Genomic DNA, 19,271 nt, shown 5'->3' with positions numbered 1-19,271 from the left:
GAGGGGGAAAGATAGATCAGCCATGATTGAATGGCAAAATCGACTTAATGGGCTGAATGGCCTAATTCTGCTCATGTCACACAGCTATGTGGCGCCTTCACGCCCACGTTGGTTTTGCATAAAGCCTGTCACCGCCAGCAGCCTCACCAGAAGGTCAATAACAACTCCATGGTCAGACGCACTAATTGCCTGATCTGCACACGGGTTATGATGGGTGAGAATGTAGGTAAAGGGGGCTTCTGGAATAAATGTGACAAGGTGTCTGGCTCAGCTAAGTGTTGTTTGTTCTTTGCTTTCCGTCGTGGGTTTCAGAAGATCCTAGTTACGCCAGCACTTTGTGTCTTTTTCTGGGTGGAAAAAGTTGCGCCCAGGGTCCCTCTTAAATCTCTCCCTTAAGTCTCACCTTAAGCCTGTGCCCTCTAGTTTTAGAATACTCTACCACTGGGGAAAAAGACTGAGCAGTCACTTTATCCATATCCTTCATTATTTCCCTGAAACTTGAGTGCCTTCCCTTCCTTTTCCCCCTCCTCCTTTGTACTCCCTAGATTGTACCCAGAACAGGGGGCGTGCTGCTCAGCCCCGAGGCACAAGCACAGCAGTAGAAGGGGTGCAACAAACACTGGCGAGAGCTAGGAAATCGAGCTTTTATTCTGTTAGAAAACTAGAACATTCAGCCGAGCATTTCCACACAAAATACACAGATTGTCAGCTTGTGAATCAGCAGTTCTGTCAGGGCGGTGATTGTTGGGATGGAAAGCAATTCCTGGTATCATGCACCATTTGTAATCTTAGCACCGTCACAGGCCGTGAAATGTATCCCCATTGTCATCCGGACTGCTGCCAGTCTCTCCAATCTTCTGGACACTGCAAGACAGACAGAAAATGCAAGTAGTAGACACAAGGCACTGAAAAAGACAACGTGCAGGACAGTGTAAAAAATCACAAGGGCAAACGCACTTGCCCAGAATAGGGAAAAGGAGCACAAGAGAACTAAGTTTAAGGTGATTTCTTTTTTTTTACTTATACACACACACACGCAAAGACTGTGGAGTAACTCATTGGGAAAGGCAGCATCTCTGGAGAACATGGATAGGTGACATTTCAGGTCAGGACCCTTCAGACAGATTGTGGCCGGAGTGAGAGGGAGAAAAGGGGCAGGACAAACCCTGGCAAGTGATAGGTGGGTACAGGTGGGGGGGGGTTGATAGGCAGATGGTTGCATAAAGACTAGAGATGAAGATAATAAGTGTATGATCATTAGGACGGGCGAAATAGGTGCAAGACCAGGTGGGGCTCAGGGAAGTGGGGGAAAAGGCACGGCAGGGTTTAGTATCTAAAATTAGAGAATTCAATGATCATGCCTTTAGGTTGTAAGCTACCCAAGCGGTATATAAGGTGCTGTTTCTCCAGTTTGCATGTGGCCTAACTCTGGTAATGGAGGCGGCCCAGGACAGAAAGGTTAGTGTGGGAACGGGAATGGCAAGTGGGAGATACAGCAGGCCTTGGCCGTCTGAGCGCAAGTCTTTGGTGGAACGGTCGCCGAGTCTTTGCTTAGGCTCGCTGATGCACAGGAGGCCACGTCAGCAACACCAGATGCAGTAGATGACGATAGAGGAAACACTTCTGTCTCACCTGGTCCCTGGATGGAGGCAAGGAAGGAAGTGTAGGGACAGGTGTTACAACTGCAGCAAGTCATGAGAGGCATAGATAGGGTAGATAGAACTTAGATAGACACCAAATGCTGGAGTATCTCAGCAGGTCAGGCTGCATCTCTGGAGAAAAAGAATAGGTGACGTTTCGGGTCAGAACCTTCCCCTCCCAAAGAAATGTCAAAGACCAGAAGCTGAAGGGCCTTGATGCTGTGCTGTATTCCTCAATGTTCTAATAGACCTGTGAGGGGGGTTTGCTTACCTTTCGTCATGGTGTGTGGTTAGAAGAGGCCGTTTACCTCTTCAGTCTCGGGGTCTAAATCAATATCATAAAAGCAGGGTCTGGTTGGCAGTCCTGGCATCGTGCTCATCTGTAAAAACACGCGCACAAACACAGACAGAGAGAGGCTGGGTTAGTATCTGATCTGACAAGACTGAAAAGGACACAATGACAGGCCGGTCTTGTTCTTGTTCAATTCAATAAAACTTGTCGCACACATCTCCATTAACCTTGTGACCGTGCTTCATTCTGATTATCATCTCACTGGTGCCTTCACAACAGTGGCACAGGGGTAGAGTTGCTGCCTTACAGCGCAGACAACGGGTGCTGTCTGTATGGAGTTTGCACGTCCTCCCTGTGACCATGAGGGTTTTCCCCGGGTGTAGGTTAATTGGCCCTAGTGTATAGGATAGAACTCACGTACGGGGTGATCATTGGTTGGCGTGGACTGGGTGGGGCAAAGGGATGGGTGATGTTTCGGGTCGAGACCCTTCTTCAGACTGTCCTATCCATGTACCTGTCTAACTGTTTCTTAAATGTTGCAATAGTACCAGCCTCAACTACCTCCTCTGGCAGCTTGTTCCATCCATACACTCACCAACCTTTGCGAAAAAGTTACTCAGATTCCTATTACATCTTTTCCCCTTCACCTTGAACCTATGTTCTCTGGTCCTTGATTCCCCTACTCTGGGCACCAGACTCCGCATCTACCCGATCTATTCCTCTCATGATTTTGTACACACCTCTATAAGATCACCCCTCATCCACCTGCACTCCAAGGAATAGAGTCCCAGCCTACTCAACCTCCCTGTAGCTCACACCCTCTAGTCCTGGCAACATCCTCGTAAATCGTTTCTGAACCAGAACTGAACACAATATTCTAAATGCGATCTCACCAACGTCTTATACAACTGCAACATGACCTCCCAACTTCTATACCCAATACTCTGACTGATGGAGGCCAATGGGCCAAAAGCCTTTATGACCACCTTATCTACCTGCGATTCGACCTTCAAGGAACCATGCACCTGTACTCCTAGATCCCTCTGCTCCACAACACTACCCAGAGGCCTGCCATTTACTGTGTAGGCCCTGCCCTTGTTCGACGTCCCAAAATGCAACACCTCACACTTCTCTGTATTAAATTCCATCAACCATTCCTCAGCCCACCTGGCCAATCGATCCAGATCCTGCTGCAATCGTTCACAACCATCTTCACTATCTGCAAAACCACTCACTTTTGTATCATCAGCAAACTTGCTAATGTTGCCCTGTATGTTCTCATCCAAATCATTGATGTTGATGACAAACAGTAAAGGGGCCCAACACTGAACCCTGAGGCACATAACTAATCACAGGCCTCTAGTCCGAGTAGCAACCTTCTACCATTTCCCTCTGCTTCTTCCCTGAAGCCAATTTTCAATCCATTCAGCTATCTCTCTTTGGATCCAATGCGATCTAACCTTTTAGAGCAGCCTACCTTGTCGAAACTAAACTAAACTTCCAACCATGGTTAGACACACAATGCTGGAGTAACTCAGCGGGACAGACAATAGAGAATAGGTGCAGGAGTAGGCCATTACCGAGCCAGCACCGCCATTCAATGTGATCATGGCTGATCATCCACAATCAGTACCCCGTTCCTGCCTTCTCCCCATATCCCCTATCTTTAGGAGCTCCATCCAACATGCCATTTGCTTTCTTCACTGCCTGCTTTACCTGCACGTTTACTTTCAGTGACTGATGAACAAGGCCCCCCAGGTCCCGTTGTACTTCCCCTTTTCCCAACTTGACACCATTCAGATAATAATCTGCCTTCCTGTTTTTGCCACCAGTGGATAACCTCACATTTATCCACATTAAACTGCATCTGCCATGCATAAGCCCACTCCCCCAACCTGTCCAAGGCACCCTGCATCCTCATAGCATCCTCCTCACAGTTCACACTGCCACCCAGCTTTGTGTCATCTGCAAATTTGCTAATGTTACTTTTAATCCCTTCATCTAAACCATTAATGTATATTGTAAATAGCTGCGGTCCCAGCACCGTTCCATGCGGTACCTAACTAGTCACTGCCTGCCATTCTGAAAGGGACCCGTTAATGCCTACTCTTTGTTGCCTGTCTGCCAACCAATTTTCTATCCATGTCAGCACTCTACCCCCAATATCATGTGCTCTAATTTTTCCCACTAATCTCGTATGTGGGACCTTATCAAATGCTTTCTGTAGTCCAGGCAGACTACATCCACTGGTTCTCCCTTGTCCATTTTCCCAGGCAGCATCTCTGGATAGAAAGAATAGGTGACGTTTCGGGTCAAGACCCTTCTTCAGACTGAGAGTCAGGAGAGAGGAAGACTAGAGATTTAGAAGGGTGAGGTGTGAAAATGACAGATCAAAGCAGATGATGATAAGGAAATGTAGACTGGTTCATTGTTAGCTGAGGGGAAGGTGACAACGGCATACAACCAGTAATATTTAATCAGGAGGACCATGGTTATGTAACTGGATGAAATGCAGAGACACCAAATGAAGCCATCACTCAAAGCCAGCTAGACTCAATGAGCGCTGTCTGTAGCTGATACATGTTGCTGGTGAAGGATTACAGGATGAATAGGGATTGTTGAAGAACAGACAGCATTTTGCGTCAAGCCTCTTCACACTGCCCTGCTCTTCAATGGCAAGAGGATAAATGATCCACGTGGATGGAGCCAGGGTCCAGACAGCTGTGTCTCCACCACTCCAACAATCAGCAGTAGAGCACCCCAGGCAAGGTGAGCTAGCAATGCTCTTCACCCTCCCTGCTCAAGCCACCGCTCGCTCACCTGTTGCAATGTAACAGGAGATGCCATTCCCATAACTTAGTGCAGTTAATTATACTGTCAATTAAACCTCATGTCTCAACCCTTTAATATTTGGCTCCCCCCCCCCCCCGCTCCTCTCAGGGGAACCATCACGCCATCAGTGGGTTGAAGGGGTGGAAGATTGCAACCTTCACGTGGTCCGCCCTGTTTCGACTAATGCAATCAACTCGACGTGCACAAACGGAAGATCAAATAGAACAAGTTGTCCAACAACTTTAGGCTGTGCACGCCACACGAAAGAAGAAGCAGTGGGTTGAGCCATTAACAACCCAATGGTATGAATATTGAAAGACACAAATTGCTCAGCGGGTCAGGCAGCATCTGTGGAGAACATGGATAGGTGACGTTTCACAGAGTGCTGGAGTAACTCAGCGGGTCAGGCAGCATCTCTGGAGATCATGGATAGGTGACGTTTCACAGAGTGCTGGAGTAACTCAGCGGGTCAGGCAGCATCTGTGGAGAACATGGATAGGTGACGTTTCAGAATGCTGGAGTAACTCAGCGGGTCAGGCAGCATCTCTGGAGATCATGAGTAGGTGACGTTTCGGGTGGTACCCCCCCCCCCCCCCCCCCCCCCCCCCCCCTTCTTCAGACATTGTGGCGGTGGGGAGGTGCAAATTTTGCAGTGTGATAATCAAGACAGATTGGACAACAGAGCTTGTGTCAATGTTTGATCACCACCCACTCTCGCCAGGCGCTGGTAGAGTAGCACTCCCACAGAACGCGCTCTTAGTTTAGTCTATTGTCACGTGTACCAATGTACTGTGAAAAGCATTTTGTTGCATGCTAACCAGTCAGCGGAATGACTATATATGAATTACAATCAAGCCGGCCACAGTGTGCAGATACAGGATAAAGGGAATAACCTTTAGTGCAAGATAAAGTCCAGAGAAGTTCAATTAAAGACAGTTCAAAGGTATCGAATAGGGTAGATGGGAGGCCAGGATCGCTCTCTAGTTGGTGAGTGGACAGTTCAGTTGCCTGATAACAGCTGGGATGATGCTGTTCTGGAATCTTAATAAAACACAGTGCATCGAGTAGAGTTGCTGCCTCACAGCGCCAGAGATCCAGGTTCGATCCTGACCACAGGTGCTGTCTGTACTGAGTTTATACATTCTCCTCGTGACCACGTGGGGTTTCTCCGGATGCTCCGGTTTTCTCCCACATCCCAAAGAGGTGTAGGTTTGTAGGTTAATTGGCTTTGGTTAAAGTTGTAAATTGCCCCTAGTGTGTAGGATAGTGCGCGTGTACGGGATAGTGCGCGTGTACGGGATAGTGCGCGTGTACGGGGATCGTTGGTCGGCGCGGACTCCGTGGGCCGAAGTATCTCTAAAGTCGGTTTAGTGAAGTGGGTCTAGAGGGGATGTAGAAAAATGAAGGGCAAATCAATGCGAAACTGAAAACAGATGAGCAACAACATATCCAGGTGGCTATACAAAACCTCTTGGGACCCGGCCTCGTGACTCAGACCTGCCCAGTCGGTACTCACCGTGCCCACCAGCGGGTACAGGAACCCTGCGCCAACGCTGGCTCGGATGTCCCGGATTGGCAGAACAAACCCAGTCGGTGCCCCCTTCTTCTCCGGCTCATGAGATAACGACAGGTGAGTCTTGGCCATGCAGATGGGAAGTCCTGCAAATCCCTGCTCAAATACAAGAGAGAGACTCAGATGAGGGAGAAATCCTCTCATGTTACTCACATGGATCTGGTGCGCTACAATGCAGAGAACTATGTTCTGTATATTCCCCTTTGCTCTACCTATTGTACTTAGTCATACAGTGTGGAAACAGGTCCCTCGGCCCAACGTGCTCACACCGACCGACATGTCCCATCTACATTGGTCCCACCTGCCTGTGTTTTGCTCACATTCCTCTAAAACGGCCTGATCCATGTACCTGTCTAAATGTTTTGTAAACGTTGGGATAGTCCCAGCCTCAACTACCTCCTCTGGCAGCTCGTTCCAAAGACCCACCACCCTTTGTGTGAAAAAGCTACCCCTCAGGTTCCTATTAAATCTTTCCCTCTGAAAGTTTGCCGATTGTATTTATGTATAGTTTAAGTTTACTATTGTCACACGAGGGGCGGCACTGGTAAAGCTGCTGCCTCACAGCACCAGAGACCCGGCTTCATTCCTGACCTTGGTGCTGTCTGTGTTGAGTTTGCATGTTCCCTTTTCCGCAGGGTGCTCTGGTTTCCTCCCACATCCCTAGGATGTGCAGGTTTGGAGGTTAATTGGCCTCTAATTATTAAGCCCCCTGGTATGCAGGTAGTGTATGAGAAAGTGGGGCAACACAGAACTAGTGTGACAGGTGGCTGATGTGTTTCCGCACTGCATGACCAGGAGCCAGCCCCTACCTGCTCGGTGTAAACCTGCACTTTATGCTGTGCCTCTGGGCTGAGTTCCACATCCGCAGCACCATAGATCCTCTGGGCGATCGTACGGATTTTCTCCACAATAGGGAGCTTGAAAGAAACAGAAACCACACTGAAATGCAGTTTGGAACATGACAGACTGACAAAACAAATACTGTGATATATTGAGCACAATGGTTCCACAAGTGTTTATTTTGAGTCAACTCTCCCCCATCAGTGCTGTAAATTCCATTTACCTTTCCTCATAACTTCAGTTCTCTGGCACTTTATAATTGGAAAAAGTGCACTGTGACTTTCAATAGGCAATAGGTGCAGGAGTAGGCCATTCGGCCCTTCGAGCCAGCACCGCCATTCAATGTGATCATGGCTGATCATCCACAATCAGTACCTGTTCCTGCCTTCTCCCCATATCCCCTGACTCCGCTATCTTCAAGAGCCCTATCTAGCTCTCTCTTGAAACCATCCAGAGAACCGGCCTCCACATCCCAACATATCTTCCCAACATTAACAAAGTGCATCAGCCGCGACAAGAAACGTCATCTATCCTCGTTCTCCAGAGATGCTGCCTGACCTGCCGAGTTACTTGTGCCTTTTTTGTAAACCAGCATCTGCAGTTCCTTGCAGCCACACATATATCTGCAGTGGCAGCGCTATAGTCAAACGCCGGCTGCAGGCCCAGCCCGGCCCGCTATAGGGCCAGAAACCCGCCTGTAGATGGAAGCTGCCGAGCCCGGCCCCTTCTCGCTCCAGACCACAGGAGAGGAGGGAGTAGGGCAACGGCAGCTGATGGAACATTGTGGGCCGGTAAGAACCACTGGGTCTTGCCTCAAGGTCGCTGCGGGAAGCACCCACTGGGCACGAAGGCTGAAGGCTGTCGGGCGAGGAGAAGGACGACGGTTCGTGGGACGATTCGGATAGAGCCACAACGGGCCTTTATGGCTGCTGCTGGGACTGGGAAATGGTGTCAAAACCTGGCGACTCTTGCATATAGACTCAGTGGGTTGGTCCTATACATTCTGAGATTATACTTGTGCATGGAAATAATTTTACCGAACCGTACGCAAAGGCATTTCAATGTACCTTGGTACATGTGATAATTTAGAACCACTGAGGTGTTCAAACAATGTTCATGTATGAAATGTTCATAGGATGTGCCATAAAACATTATCTGCTCCGCCATTCAATCATGGCTGATCTATTTTTCCTTCAACCCCATTCTCCTGCCTTCTCCCCATAATTTTTGACACTTACAAGGTTCTTATCAATCTCAGTTTTAAAAATACACACCGTCTTGGCCTCCACAGCCATCTGTGGCAATGAATTCCACAAATTCATCTCCCTGTTTTAAGAAATTCTTCCTCATCTCCTTTCTACAGTAACGTTATTTTATTCTGAGGCTGTGCCCTCTGGTCCTAGACTCTCCCACTAGTGGAAACATCCTCTCCACATCCACTCTATCCAGGCCTTTCACTGTTGGGTAAGTTTCAATGAGGTCCCTTCTAATCTAAACTCTAGCGAGTACAGGCCCAGTGCTGCCAAACGCTTATTTTATGTTAATCCACTCATCCCTGGGATCATTCTTGTAAACCTCCTCTGGACCCTCTCCAACGCCAGCACATCCCTCCTCAGATATGGGGCCCCAAGACTGATCCCAATAATCCTCCCTACATCTACTCTATCCAGTCAGTTTTTAATTAGTTAATTCTTACCTCTAAATCATAAAGGAATTTGAAGTCACTCTGTATTTCTGAAGCTCTCTGTACTGCTTTAGCCAGCTCCACAGCTCCCATGCCTCCTTCAGCCCAGTGAGTGCACTTCACAGCATCAAACGCACCCACCTCCTTGGCTGTACTGCACACCAACTCCAGCTCAGCCTCAGTGTCTGACCTGCAGCAAACACAAGGGAACACGGGCTGACAGGGGCACCACCCAATGCAAGACAAGAAATTGCAGGTGCTGGAATCATTAACAAAATACAAAGTGCTGGAGGAACTCAGTAGGTCAGGCATAATCTGTGCAGAGAATGGACAGATGATATCTCTGGTGCACTATTATTGTGGTTTTTATGTGTACATATGTACATAAATGCATACATATATATGTGTGTACATATGTATGTACAGATGTACATATGCATGAGTATACACACACACACACACATATATATATATATACTAGACCAAGTGCAGACCCGTTGGGTCTGCTCCCCCAACGCAGCCGTTCCCTACCCGTAGCCCCCACGGGAGACTTGGTCCTCCAACTCAAGTGGCTCAGGAATCAGCAGTGCGGCTTTTTTTAAATGGCGTCTTTGAGGCAAGATGCGGGCGCCAGCAGCCGTTATGGTCGCTGGCCAGCAGGAGGTGACAACATGAGTGAGTGGGGGGGAGAAGGATTTTATTAAAAATGTGTACATAAACACGACGAAATTTAATGAGTGAATACTTGGAATGAAAAGTGAAATCTCTACCGAAATGGAAAAAAACTTGTTGTTTCTGGGTCTGACGTTGGCGTAGCAACGAATCAAATGCTGGCAGCCACAAGTCAGGCAGAAACATACACTGCCAGCCAGCCAGCCACAGAGTTTTAATATTATATAGATACACATACTTGTGCATATTGTTTACAGAGCACCATGTTCACATATTCTGTGGTGCTGCTGCATGTAATGTCATTGTTCATCTGGAACAAATCACAATAAAACACTCTTGACTCTTCTTCAGAGTCTGAAATAAGGTCCAGCCCAAAATGTCACTTGTCCATGTTCTCCAGAGATACTGCCTGACCCGCTGAGTTGCTCCAGCAGTTGTGTTCTTTTATTTGAAACCTTACTTGAAGGCATTGACTGCCACCACCACCGCCACCCCAAATGTGTTTGCGTTCTCGATTTGTTTCCGGAGATTACTGCAGCCCTTCGCCACCAAGTCCAGGTTCTGTACCAAGGAGGAGAACTACGAGTTAAGTCAACCACATTTACTTAGTTATTCCCATGGAGAGGTGCTATTCAGCCCATCGAGTCCATAGAACTTTACAGCACAGAAACAGGCCCTTCAGCCCACAATGTCTGTGCTGAACATGATGGCAAGACCAATCATATCCAGCTGCACGTGATCCATATACATGCGTCTATCCAAAGTCTCTTCAACACCACTATGGTATCTGCCTCCACACACCCACCACTCACAATATTAAAACCCCTCCCCCACACATCTCCTTTAAACTTTGCTCCTCTCACTGCAGAGCTGTGGCCTCTTATATTGGAATTTTCCATCCTGGGGAAATAAAAAGGTCCAGACTGTCTACTCCATTGATATATAACTACAGGTTTTAGAAACATAGAAATTAGGTGCAGGAGTAGGCCATTCGGCCCTTCGAGCCTGCACCGCCATTCAATATGATCATGGCTGATCATCCAACTCAGTATCCCGTACCTGCCTTCTCTCCATACCCTCTGATCCCCTTAGCCACAAGGGCCACATCTAACTCCCTCTTAAATATAGCCAATGAACTGGCCTCGACTACCCTCTATGGCAGAGAGTTCCAGAGATTCACCACTCTCTGTGTGAAAAAAGTTCTTCTCATCTCGGTTTTAAAGGATTTCCCCCTTATCCTTAAGCTGTGACCCCTTGTCCTGGACTTCCCCAACATCGGGAGCAATCTTCCTGCATCTAGCCTGTCCAACCCCTTAAGAATTTTATAAGTTTCTATAAGATCCCCTCTCAATCTCCTAAATTCTAGAGAGTATAAACCAAGTCTATCCAGTCTTTCTTCATAAGACAGTCCTGACATCCCAGGAATCAGTTTGGTGAACCTTCTCTGCACTCCCTCTAAGGCAATAATGTCCTTCCTCAGATTTGGAGACCAAAACTGTACGCAATACTCCAGGTGTGGTCTCACCAAGACCCTGTACAACTGCAGTAGAACCTCCCTGCTCCTATACTCAAATCCTTTTGCTATGAAAGCTAACATACCATTCGCTTTCTTCACTGCCTGCTGCACCTGCATGCCTACTTTCAATGACTGGTGTACCATGACACCCAGGTCTCGCTGCATCTCCCCTTTTCCTAGTCGGCCACCATTTAGATAATAGTCTGCTTTCCTGTTTTTGCCACCAAAATGGATAACCTCACATTTATCCACATTATACTGCATCTGCCAAACATTTGCCCACTCACCCAGCCTATCAAAGTCACCTTGCAGTCTCCTAGCATCCTCCTCACAGCTAACACTGCCCCCCAGCTTAGTGGTAACTTTGATTTAAGTCATGCCACATTTACTTAATTAGTCCCATAGAGGAGGCCAACTCCCATCTACCCCATGCCATTAGCTGGAGTGTTTCCATTCAATAGGCAATAGGTGCAGGAGTAGGCCATTTGGCCCTTTGAGCCAGCACCGACATTCAATGTGATCATGGCTGATCAACCCCAATCAGTACCCCGTTCCTGCCTTCTCCCCATATCCCCTGACTCCGCTATTTTTAAGAGCCCTATCTAGCTCACTCTTGAAAGCATCCAGAGAGCCGGCCTCCACCTGAGGTAGGGAATTCCACAGACTCACCACTGTGAGAAAAAGTGTTTCCTCGTCTCCGTTCTAAATGGCTTATTCTTAAAGCATTCATGAGCCCATTAAGATCATAAGGCAGAGGCAGAATTAGGCCATTCGGCCCATTGAGTCTGTTCTGCCATTTGATCATGGCTGATCTGCCTTTCCATCTCAACCCTATTCTCATGCCTTCTCCCCATAACCCCCGGCACGCGTACTAATCAAGAATTATCTCCCCCTTGATTGCTTCTGTGGATGAAGGGATAACTCACTAGTTAACACAGCAGCTCACCTTTGGAATGTACAGCCATATCACCCACGAAACAATGATGCTGAGTAGATCCATCAACATTCTTTAGATACTTGAGATACAAGTTTGGCTGGCAGTCTTACTATTTTCATGCTGGCTTGATACAGGTCCACCACAATTTTCTGGCAACCTTGGTTCCAGAACCTTGCCGGATTAACCCCGTTTTGCCGGACCAGAGGTCACGGCCACAGAGAGGAGTCCGATGGTACTGGAACAGTCTGCCGAGAGCTAAAGATCGGCTATGGGAACAGATCTGCCGGCTCTGGCCGGGCTGGAGTTCTAGAGCCCCGGCCACAGGAGGCAAAGTCGAACCGCCGATCGGCCACAGAAGTCTTGACGAGGTCTAGGCGCCACAATTTCGGGGGCACTTCCAGGGAAATTTCAAGTGCGCTCTCTTGTAATTTTGTCTGGATTAAAGGTGGTGCTGGAAAATCGATGGTGGATCTGCATTTAATTGAGCAAATTTCTGCTGATGCAGATACGATTCATTCAAATGTCCAAAATCCTTCCATTTGACACTATCCCTATCCAGACTGGTCCAAAAACCAATCCATTCACCTTTACGATACAAACCCACCACAGAGGACAACAACTGTGCCAAATTTACCTCCTCAGTGTACTCCTTCTGCAATGGTACACCTGCTGTCACCTACAAAACAAAATTACAGGTATTAAAACATAATCGTGAAAGTAAGAATAACCGGCTGATAGTATGTTTACAGCACAGAAGCAGGCCATTCAGCCCATTCAGATGGTGCTAGCATTCATGCCCCAGTCACACCGCCTCCTTCATTTGTCACTATATAATGGGACAGGCTGGATGAGGGGAGAATGTTTCCCCAGGATGTGGGCAATGGTCAATGATGCAGAATGTAGGGTGAGAGATATAGGATTGATCCCTGGTGCCATTTCTTCACTCAGAGGGCAGTGAACCTGTGGAATTCCCCCCTGCAGAGGGAAATGAGTTGAACGATTGAAGTGAAAGATTCAGCACAGAACAGGTTCTTCGGCCCACCAAGTCTACCCCGACCAGCGATCACCCGCTCACAGCGGTTCTACGCTAACCCACTTTCGCATCCACTCCTTGCGCACACGGGGCAATTTACAGAGGGCCAATTAATCTACCAACCCACACGTCCTTGGGATGTGGGAGGAAACCGGAGCACCCGGGAGAAACCCACAGGGAAAAATGTTCAAACTCCACACAGACAGCACCGAGGTCAGGAATGATCCCATGTCTCAGCCGCTGAGAGGCAATGCCTCTACCAGCTGCCCAACTGCGCCGATCGAGTGAATGTTTTGGGTTGAGATCCTGCAATACTGAAGAGGAGAGAAGAAAGATCGCCCGTGTATAACAGTATGGACAAGGGATGGGGAGGTGATAAGTGGAACCAGACCGGGGGGGGGGGGGGATACTGGCAGGTGGGAGAGGTGATGGATGGGGAAGTTGAACGATGGGAGATGAAAACCAGGTGGGCAGGTGAATGGGGATCGCCAGTGTCAGTAACATGAAATAACCACATTGCTATAAAACCCACATGGTTCAGGAATGGCCCTGGTATGTCAGCTGTCCCAGCAGTCTGGCTCATATGTGACTCCACACATTTCACTGTACCAATTGGTACATGTGACAAATAAATGTTTGTTGTCTCTCTTGTCTCCAGTCTGCTGCCTCTGTCAATGGACATTCGGGCATTGGCAATAATAACTGCCGTTATTATGATGTCCATATCTGTCTATATCCAATCCATGTGCCTATTTAAAATCTTAAACTCCACAATCATATCTGCCTCTACCACCACCTCAACGACAGCACATTCCAGGCACCCACCACCCTCTATGTAAAAATAATACTGGCCAACTTTGCCCCCCCCCCCCCCCACCACATCCTTAAGCTACACCCTCTAGTATTTAAATTTTCCATGCTGCAGAAAAATGGTTCTGCCTACCCTATCTACGCCTCTCATCATTTTATATACTTCTATCAGGCTTTCCCTAAATCATAGAGAAAACAATCCAAGTCTGTCCAACCATACCATCTAATCCAAGTAGCATTCTGGTAAACCCCCTCTGCACCCTTCCCCGTAACGGGGCGACCAGAACTGCACGCAATACTTCAAATGCAGACTGACCAAAGTATTGGAGCTTCACCGTGACTTCCTGACTCTTATACGCGATGCCCTGACTGATGTAGGCAAGCATACCACATTCCTTCCTTACCACTCTCTCTACGTGTTGCCACTGTTAGGGAACTATGGACCTGGACCCCGAGATGCCTCGGTACATCAATGCTGTTCAGGGTCTTGCTATAAACTGTATCAATTCACTGGTGATAGATACAAAGTGCTGGGGTAACTCAGCAGGACAGGCAGCATCTCTGGAGAGCAGGAATGGGTGACATTTCGGGTCGGGACCCTTCACAATTGAGTGGTGGCTGTACTCACCGTGGGTCCGCCGCCGTGCATCTTCAGAGCCCGCACCGTGGCGACCAGCACAACCACGTGGGGACGCAGACCCGAGTAGCGGCACTTAATGTCAAAGAACTTCTCCATCCCAATATCGGCTCCGAACCCTGCCTCTGTCACTGCGTTTAAACAAGTCAGAGCGTTAACAACATCTCGCCGGGCACAAAGTCACACTGGAACAGGTCGGGAGCGATATTTAGTCATGCACCACAGAGACACATACCCGTCAGCCCAAAACACACACCTCCAGACTCAGGGACAGCTTCTTCCCAGCTGTTATCAGGCAAGTGAACCATCCTCTCACCAACTAGAGAGTGATCCTGAGCTATCATCTACCTCATTGGAGACCCTCGGACTATCTTTAGTCAGACTTTACGTTACACAAAATATTATTCCCTTTATCATGTATCTGTACTCTGTGGACGGATCGATTGCAATTATGTGTAGTATTTCCGCTGTCTGGATAGCATGCAACAAGAGCTTTTCCCTGTACCTCTGTTCACGAGACAATAAACTAAACTAAACACTTGCGTTTCTCCAGCTCCTTTCACATTCTCAGGCTGTCATGCAATGAGATTCCATCACTCACCCACAAACCCATTAGCCCCAACCAGCTTGAGAGCTATTTTGTCAGCCAGGACCGAGGAGTTTCCGTGGGCAATATTGGCGAAAGGTCCAGCGTGGACAAAGACCGGAGTCCCCTGCAAACAATACAAGAATCCGTCAACTTCCACGATATTCAAAATCTATTACACACACAGGGGTGTGGGAGAACCTCAGTAACTCACACACAGTGCAACAGGAGTCAGGCTGTGAGCGCATTGAGGGAGCTCTGCTCTGACACACATTCTGTATTTTGAACCAGACTGACGCAAAATTAATTCATGGATACTGTTTCCAAAGGGGTTCGACCGAGTATTTATTCATCATTTAACAAATTGGCTTGGACAGAATAAGGGGCTAAATAATTTAGGACTGAGATGGGGAAAAACATGTTCACCCAGAGAGTTGTGAATCTGTGGAATTCTCTGCCACAGAAGGCAGTGGAGGCCAATTCACTGGATGTTTTCAAGAGTTAGTTTAGCTCTTGGGGCTAAGGGAATCAAGGGATATGGGGAAAAAGCAGGAACGGGGTACTGATTTTGGATAATCAGCCATGATCATATTGAATGGCAGTGCTGACTCAAAGAGCCGAATGACCTATCTTATCTACTATGCACGGTAGAGAGCATACTGACTGGCTGCATCGTGGCCTGGTTCGGCAACTTGAACGTCCAGGAGCGGAAAAGACTGCAAAAAGTTGTGACCACTGCCCAGTCCATCACCGGCTCCCCACCATCGAAGGAATCTATCGCAGTCGCTGCCTCAAAAAGGCAGCCAACATCATCAAAGACCCACACCATCCTGGCTACACACTCATTTCATCACTGCCATCGGGAAGAAGGTACAGGAGCCTGAATACTGGAATGACCAGGTTCCGTACAGCTTCTTCCCCACAGCCATCAGGCTATTAAACACGACAACAAATAAGCTCTGAACTACAACAGACTATTATTATGATTGCACTATATTTGTTTATTTATTGAGTATGTGTGAATGTGTATATATACACATTGAACTTTTTTTTTCCTTCCGTTATGTGCTATGTTTACATATTCTGTTGTGCTACTGCAAGCAAGAATTTCATTGTCCTATCTAGGACATATGACAATAAAACACTCTGATCTCCGGGGATGCTGTCTGACTCTAGCACTGTGTTTTTTGTAAACTAGCATCTGCTGCCCCCAGCGACTCTCAATGATTAGTCCATGTTGATCAAAGGCAACTTGTGCTTTTCTCCCTCCATCCTTTCCAAAGTTTCCATCTACTAAGAGCAGGCCTCAAAGCACAGGACATCACAGTATTCCAAGAATTGTAATAAACAATGTGTCCTCCTTGGGCTGCGAAGATGAAACAGAGTTAACAAGACGTAAACATGTTAATGGTCGTGAGGGAAGTATGACAAACCTCCAGTGTCTGCATGAGGTTGGGTTTAATGGCATCCTTCATCAGCACAGCCAGCGCTCCACTGATGCCCTGCAGGGAAACAGTACATCACCACCTTTAGCTTGTCGAACGCGGGTAAACTTTCCGTCACATTTACGTACAACTCCACCATCGATTTTCCAGCAACTGGTGGTCTGGCACCACCTTTAATCCAGACAAAATGACGTGAGCGAACTTGAAATCCCTCCCCCCCCCACCTCCCACCAAATGTGGAGCCTAGGCTGGGTGAGGCGGCTGGTCTCAACCGCATCGATCGGCGGGTCGAATTTGCCCCCTGCGGCTGGGGCTCTGGCACTCCAGCCCTGCCAGAGCCAGCAGTTCCGTTCCCATAGATGACTTCCAAGGCCGACTTTGCGGAACGTTCTGGCGCCGTTGGACTCCTCTCGGATATTGGTTCGGCAAAACGGATAATCCAGAAAGCAGAAAGGCTCTGGAACCTAGGGTGCCGCTGGGGGTAGTGAGGAAATCAGTAGTGAACCAGGATTATGTTTCAGAGAGAGCTGTGAGCAACTAAATAACATCAGATTTACTGAAAATGTAAATGCAACCAAGTATTTAACTGAGACTGGAGTTAAGATAACTGTTCTCTGAGATGCAACTAACATTGGATCAATGTCGCTTCAAGAATACTAGTTACTGTGATATAAAAGAGCAGTGACAATGAATTTTGTATAAAGTGAAGAAACGGTATAAAAGACCATATGAATGTTTGTTCGGGGAACAATCTGGTTTGACTGTTCTCAACGGCCATTGTCCTTGATGCTCATGTATAAAGTATCGCCTTGGTTGCCTCACCCAACCCTTGTAGTGGATTTTAAAGTTTTCTTTAACGCTATCCTTTCAAAGCATCTCATTGTGCACCCAAGCCTTTGAGTAGTTTGATCGAGTTCCAGCCTTACCAAATCATCTGTGGTGATCGGTGTTCCCTGTTTACTGAAAGCCACCACCATTTTGCTCAGCCGGTCCCTCATGTCCTTCAGCCCATCGGTCAGTGCTAGCACCGCCATGATCTCGCTGGCCACTGTGATGTCGAACTGAGTCTGAGAAGTGAAGGTACGTGTCAAGCATGTTCCAAGTTCTCGTTCCCACATCCTCCTGGCGTGTCACAGGCCACCTAATTCAAACCATCCCCCGTTCCTCAACCACACGAAAAGCCCCCTCACCACCGTCCCATCAAACCAACCCAGGGCAGGCAGCAGCACAGGTCACAGAAGGTGTCATTTTCCCTCATAGGAACAAATGGAGGGTGGAAATAAGGAGTTGCAGATGCTGGATTACACAAAAGATCACAAGGTGCTGGAGTAAATCAGTGGGTCAGGCAGCATCTCTGGACGATGGGTGACATTTTGGGGCGAGGCCCTTCTTCAAACTGGGGGGTGGAGGAGAAAGAACGAAAGCTATGAGAAAGAAGCACTTGGACAAAGCATGCCAGGTATTGGTGGGGTGGGGGGTAGATAGGCAGATGGTTGGGGCAAAGGGCAGAGATTAAAACAGATGGTGTGAGTTAGCAGGACTAAGGAGCTGCAAATTGTGAAGCCAGAGGGGCGAGGGGATGAGTTGCTTGGGTAGATCTCCCAAGTGTATTACAAAGTGCTTTTCCATTGAATGGGGGGGGGGGCGAGACATTCGGCCCCTTCAGTCTGCACTGTCCTTCAAACTTGATATATGACTGATCTACGATTTCAGCGCCATATTCTTTCATCAATCCCATATTAATCCCTTTAATATTCGAAGATCAACTGGGCTCTGTTGTGAATATTATTGCTGATTCAGTAAATCAATTCTGCACTTTATTATGTGTAGGAACGAACCACAGATGCTGGTTTAAATTGAAGGTAGACTCCAAGTTTGCGGATGACACGAAGCTGGGGGGCAGTGTTAGCTGTGAGAAGGATGCTTGGAGGCTGCAAGGTGACTTGGATAAGCTGGGTGAGTGGGCAAATGCATGGCAGATGCAGTATAATGTGGATAAATGTGAGGTTATCCACTTTGGTGGCAAAAACAGGAAAGTAGACTATTATCTGAATGGTGGCCGATTAGGAAAAGGGGAGATGCAACGAGACCTGGGTGTCATGGTACATCAGTCATTAAAAGTAGGCATGCAGGTGCAGCAGGCAGTGAAGAAAGCGAATGGTATGTTAGCATTCATAGCAAAAGGATTTGAGTATAGGAGCAGGGAGGTTCTACTGCAGTTGTACAGGGTCTTTGTGAGACCACACCTGGAGTATTGCGTACAGTTTTGGTCTCCTAATCTGAGGAAAGACATTCTTGCCATAGAGGGAGTACAGAGAAGGTTCACCAGACTGATTCCTGGGATGTCAGGACTTTCATATGAAGAAAGACTGGATAGACTCGGCTTGTACTCGCTAGAATTTAGAAGATTGACGGGGGATCTTATAGAAACGTACAAAATTCTTAAGGGGTTGGACAGGCTAGATGCAAGAAGATTGATCCCGATGTTGGGGAAGTCCAGAACAAGGGGTCACAGTTTAAGGATAAGGGGGAAATCTTTTAGGACCGAGATGAGGAAAACATTTTTCACACAGAGAGTGGTGAATCTCTGGAACTCTCTGCCACAGAAGGTAGTTGAGGCCAGTTCATTGGCTATATTTAAGAGGGAGTTAGATGTGGCCCTTGTGGCTAAAGGGATCAGGGGGTATGGAGAGAAGGCAGGTACAGGATACTGAGTTGGATGATCAGCCATGATCATATTGAATGGCGGTGCAGGCTCAATCTTCTAAATTCTA

General features: G+C 47.7%; 1 protein-coding gene across 1 annotated transcript in view; it reads right to left on the bottom strand.

Annotated features, from left to right (window-relative positions):
- Positions 1-629: 629 nt before the first annotated feature.
- Positions 630-19,271, bottom strand: part of mthfd1 (methylenetetrahydrofolate dehydrogenase, cyclohydrolase and formyltetrahydrofolate synthetase 1) — a 48,540-nt gene continuing 29,898 nt past the window's right edge. The window contains exons 18-28 of the mRNA XM_033027508.1: positions 17,424-17,564; positions 16,486-16,554; positions 15,068-15,179; positions 14,458-14,597; positions 12,621-12,662; positions 9,994-10,094; positions 8,874-9,051; positions 7,147-7,254; positions 6,281-6,433; positions 1,912-2,020; positions 630-864 (exon numbers count right to left, since the gene is read on the bottom strand). Of these exons, the coding sequence (XP_032883399.1) occupies positions 1,931-2,020; positions 6,281-6,433; positions 7,147-7,254; positions 8,874-9,051; positions 9,994-10,094; positions 12,621-12,662; positions 14,458-14,597; positions 15,068-15,179; positions 16,486-16,554; positions 17,424-17,564 (1,134 nt within the window). The 3' untranslated portion in view covers positions 630-864; positions 1,912-1,930. The remainder of the gene's footprint in view (positions 865-1,911; positions 2,021-6,280; positions 6,434-7,146; positions 7,255-8,873; positions 9,052-9,993; positions 10,095-12,620; positions 12,663-14,457; positions 14,598-15,067; positions 15,180-16,485; positions 16,555-17,423; positions 17,565-19,271) is intronic.

Source organism: Amblyraja radiata, chromosome 9 (assembly GCF_010909765.2).
Source record: "Amblyraja radiata isolate CabotCenter1 chromosome 9, sAmbRad1.1.pri, whole genome shotgun sequence".
NCBI classification, from domain to species: domain Eukaryota; kingdom Metazoa; phylum Chordata; class Chondrichthyes; order Rajiformes; family Rajidae; genus Amblyraja; species Amblyraja radiata.
This window is presented reverse-complemented; position numbering and strand designations above follow the sequence as displayed.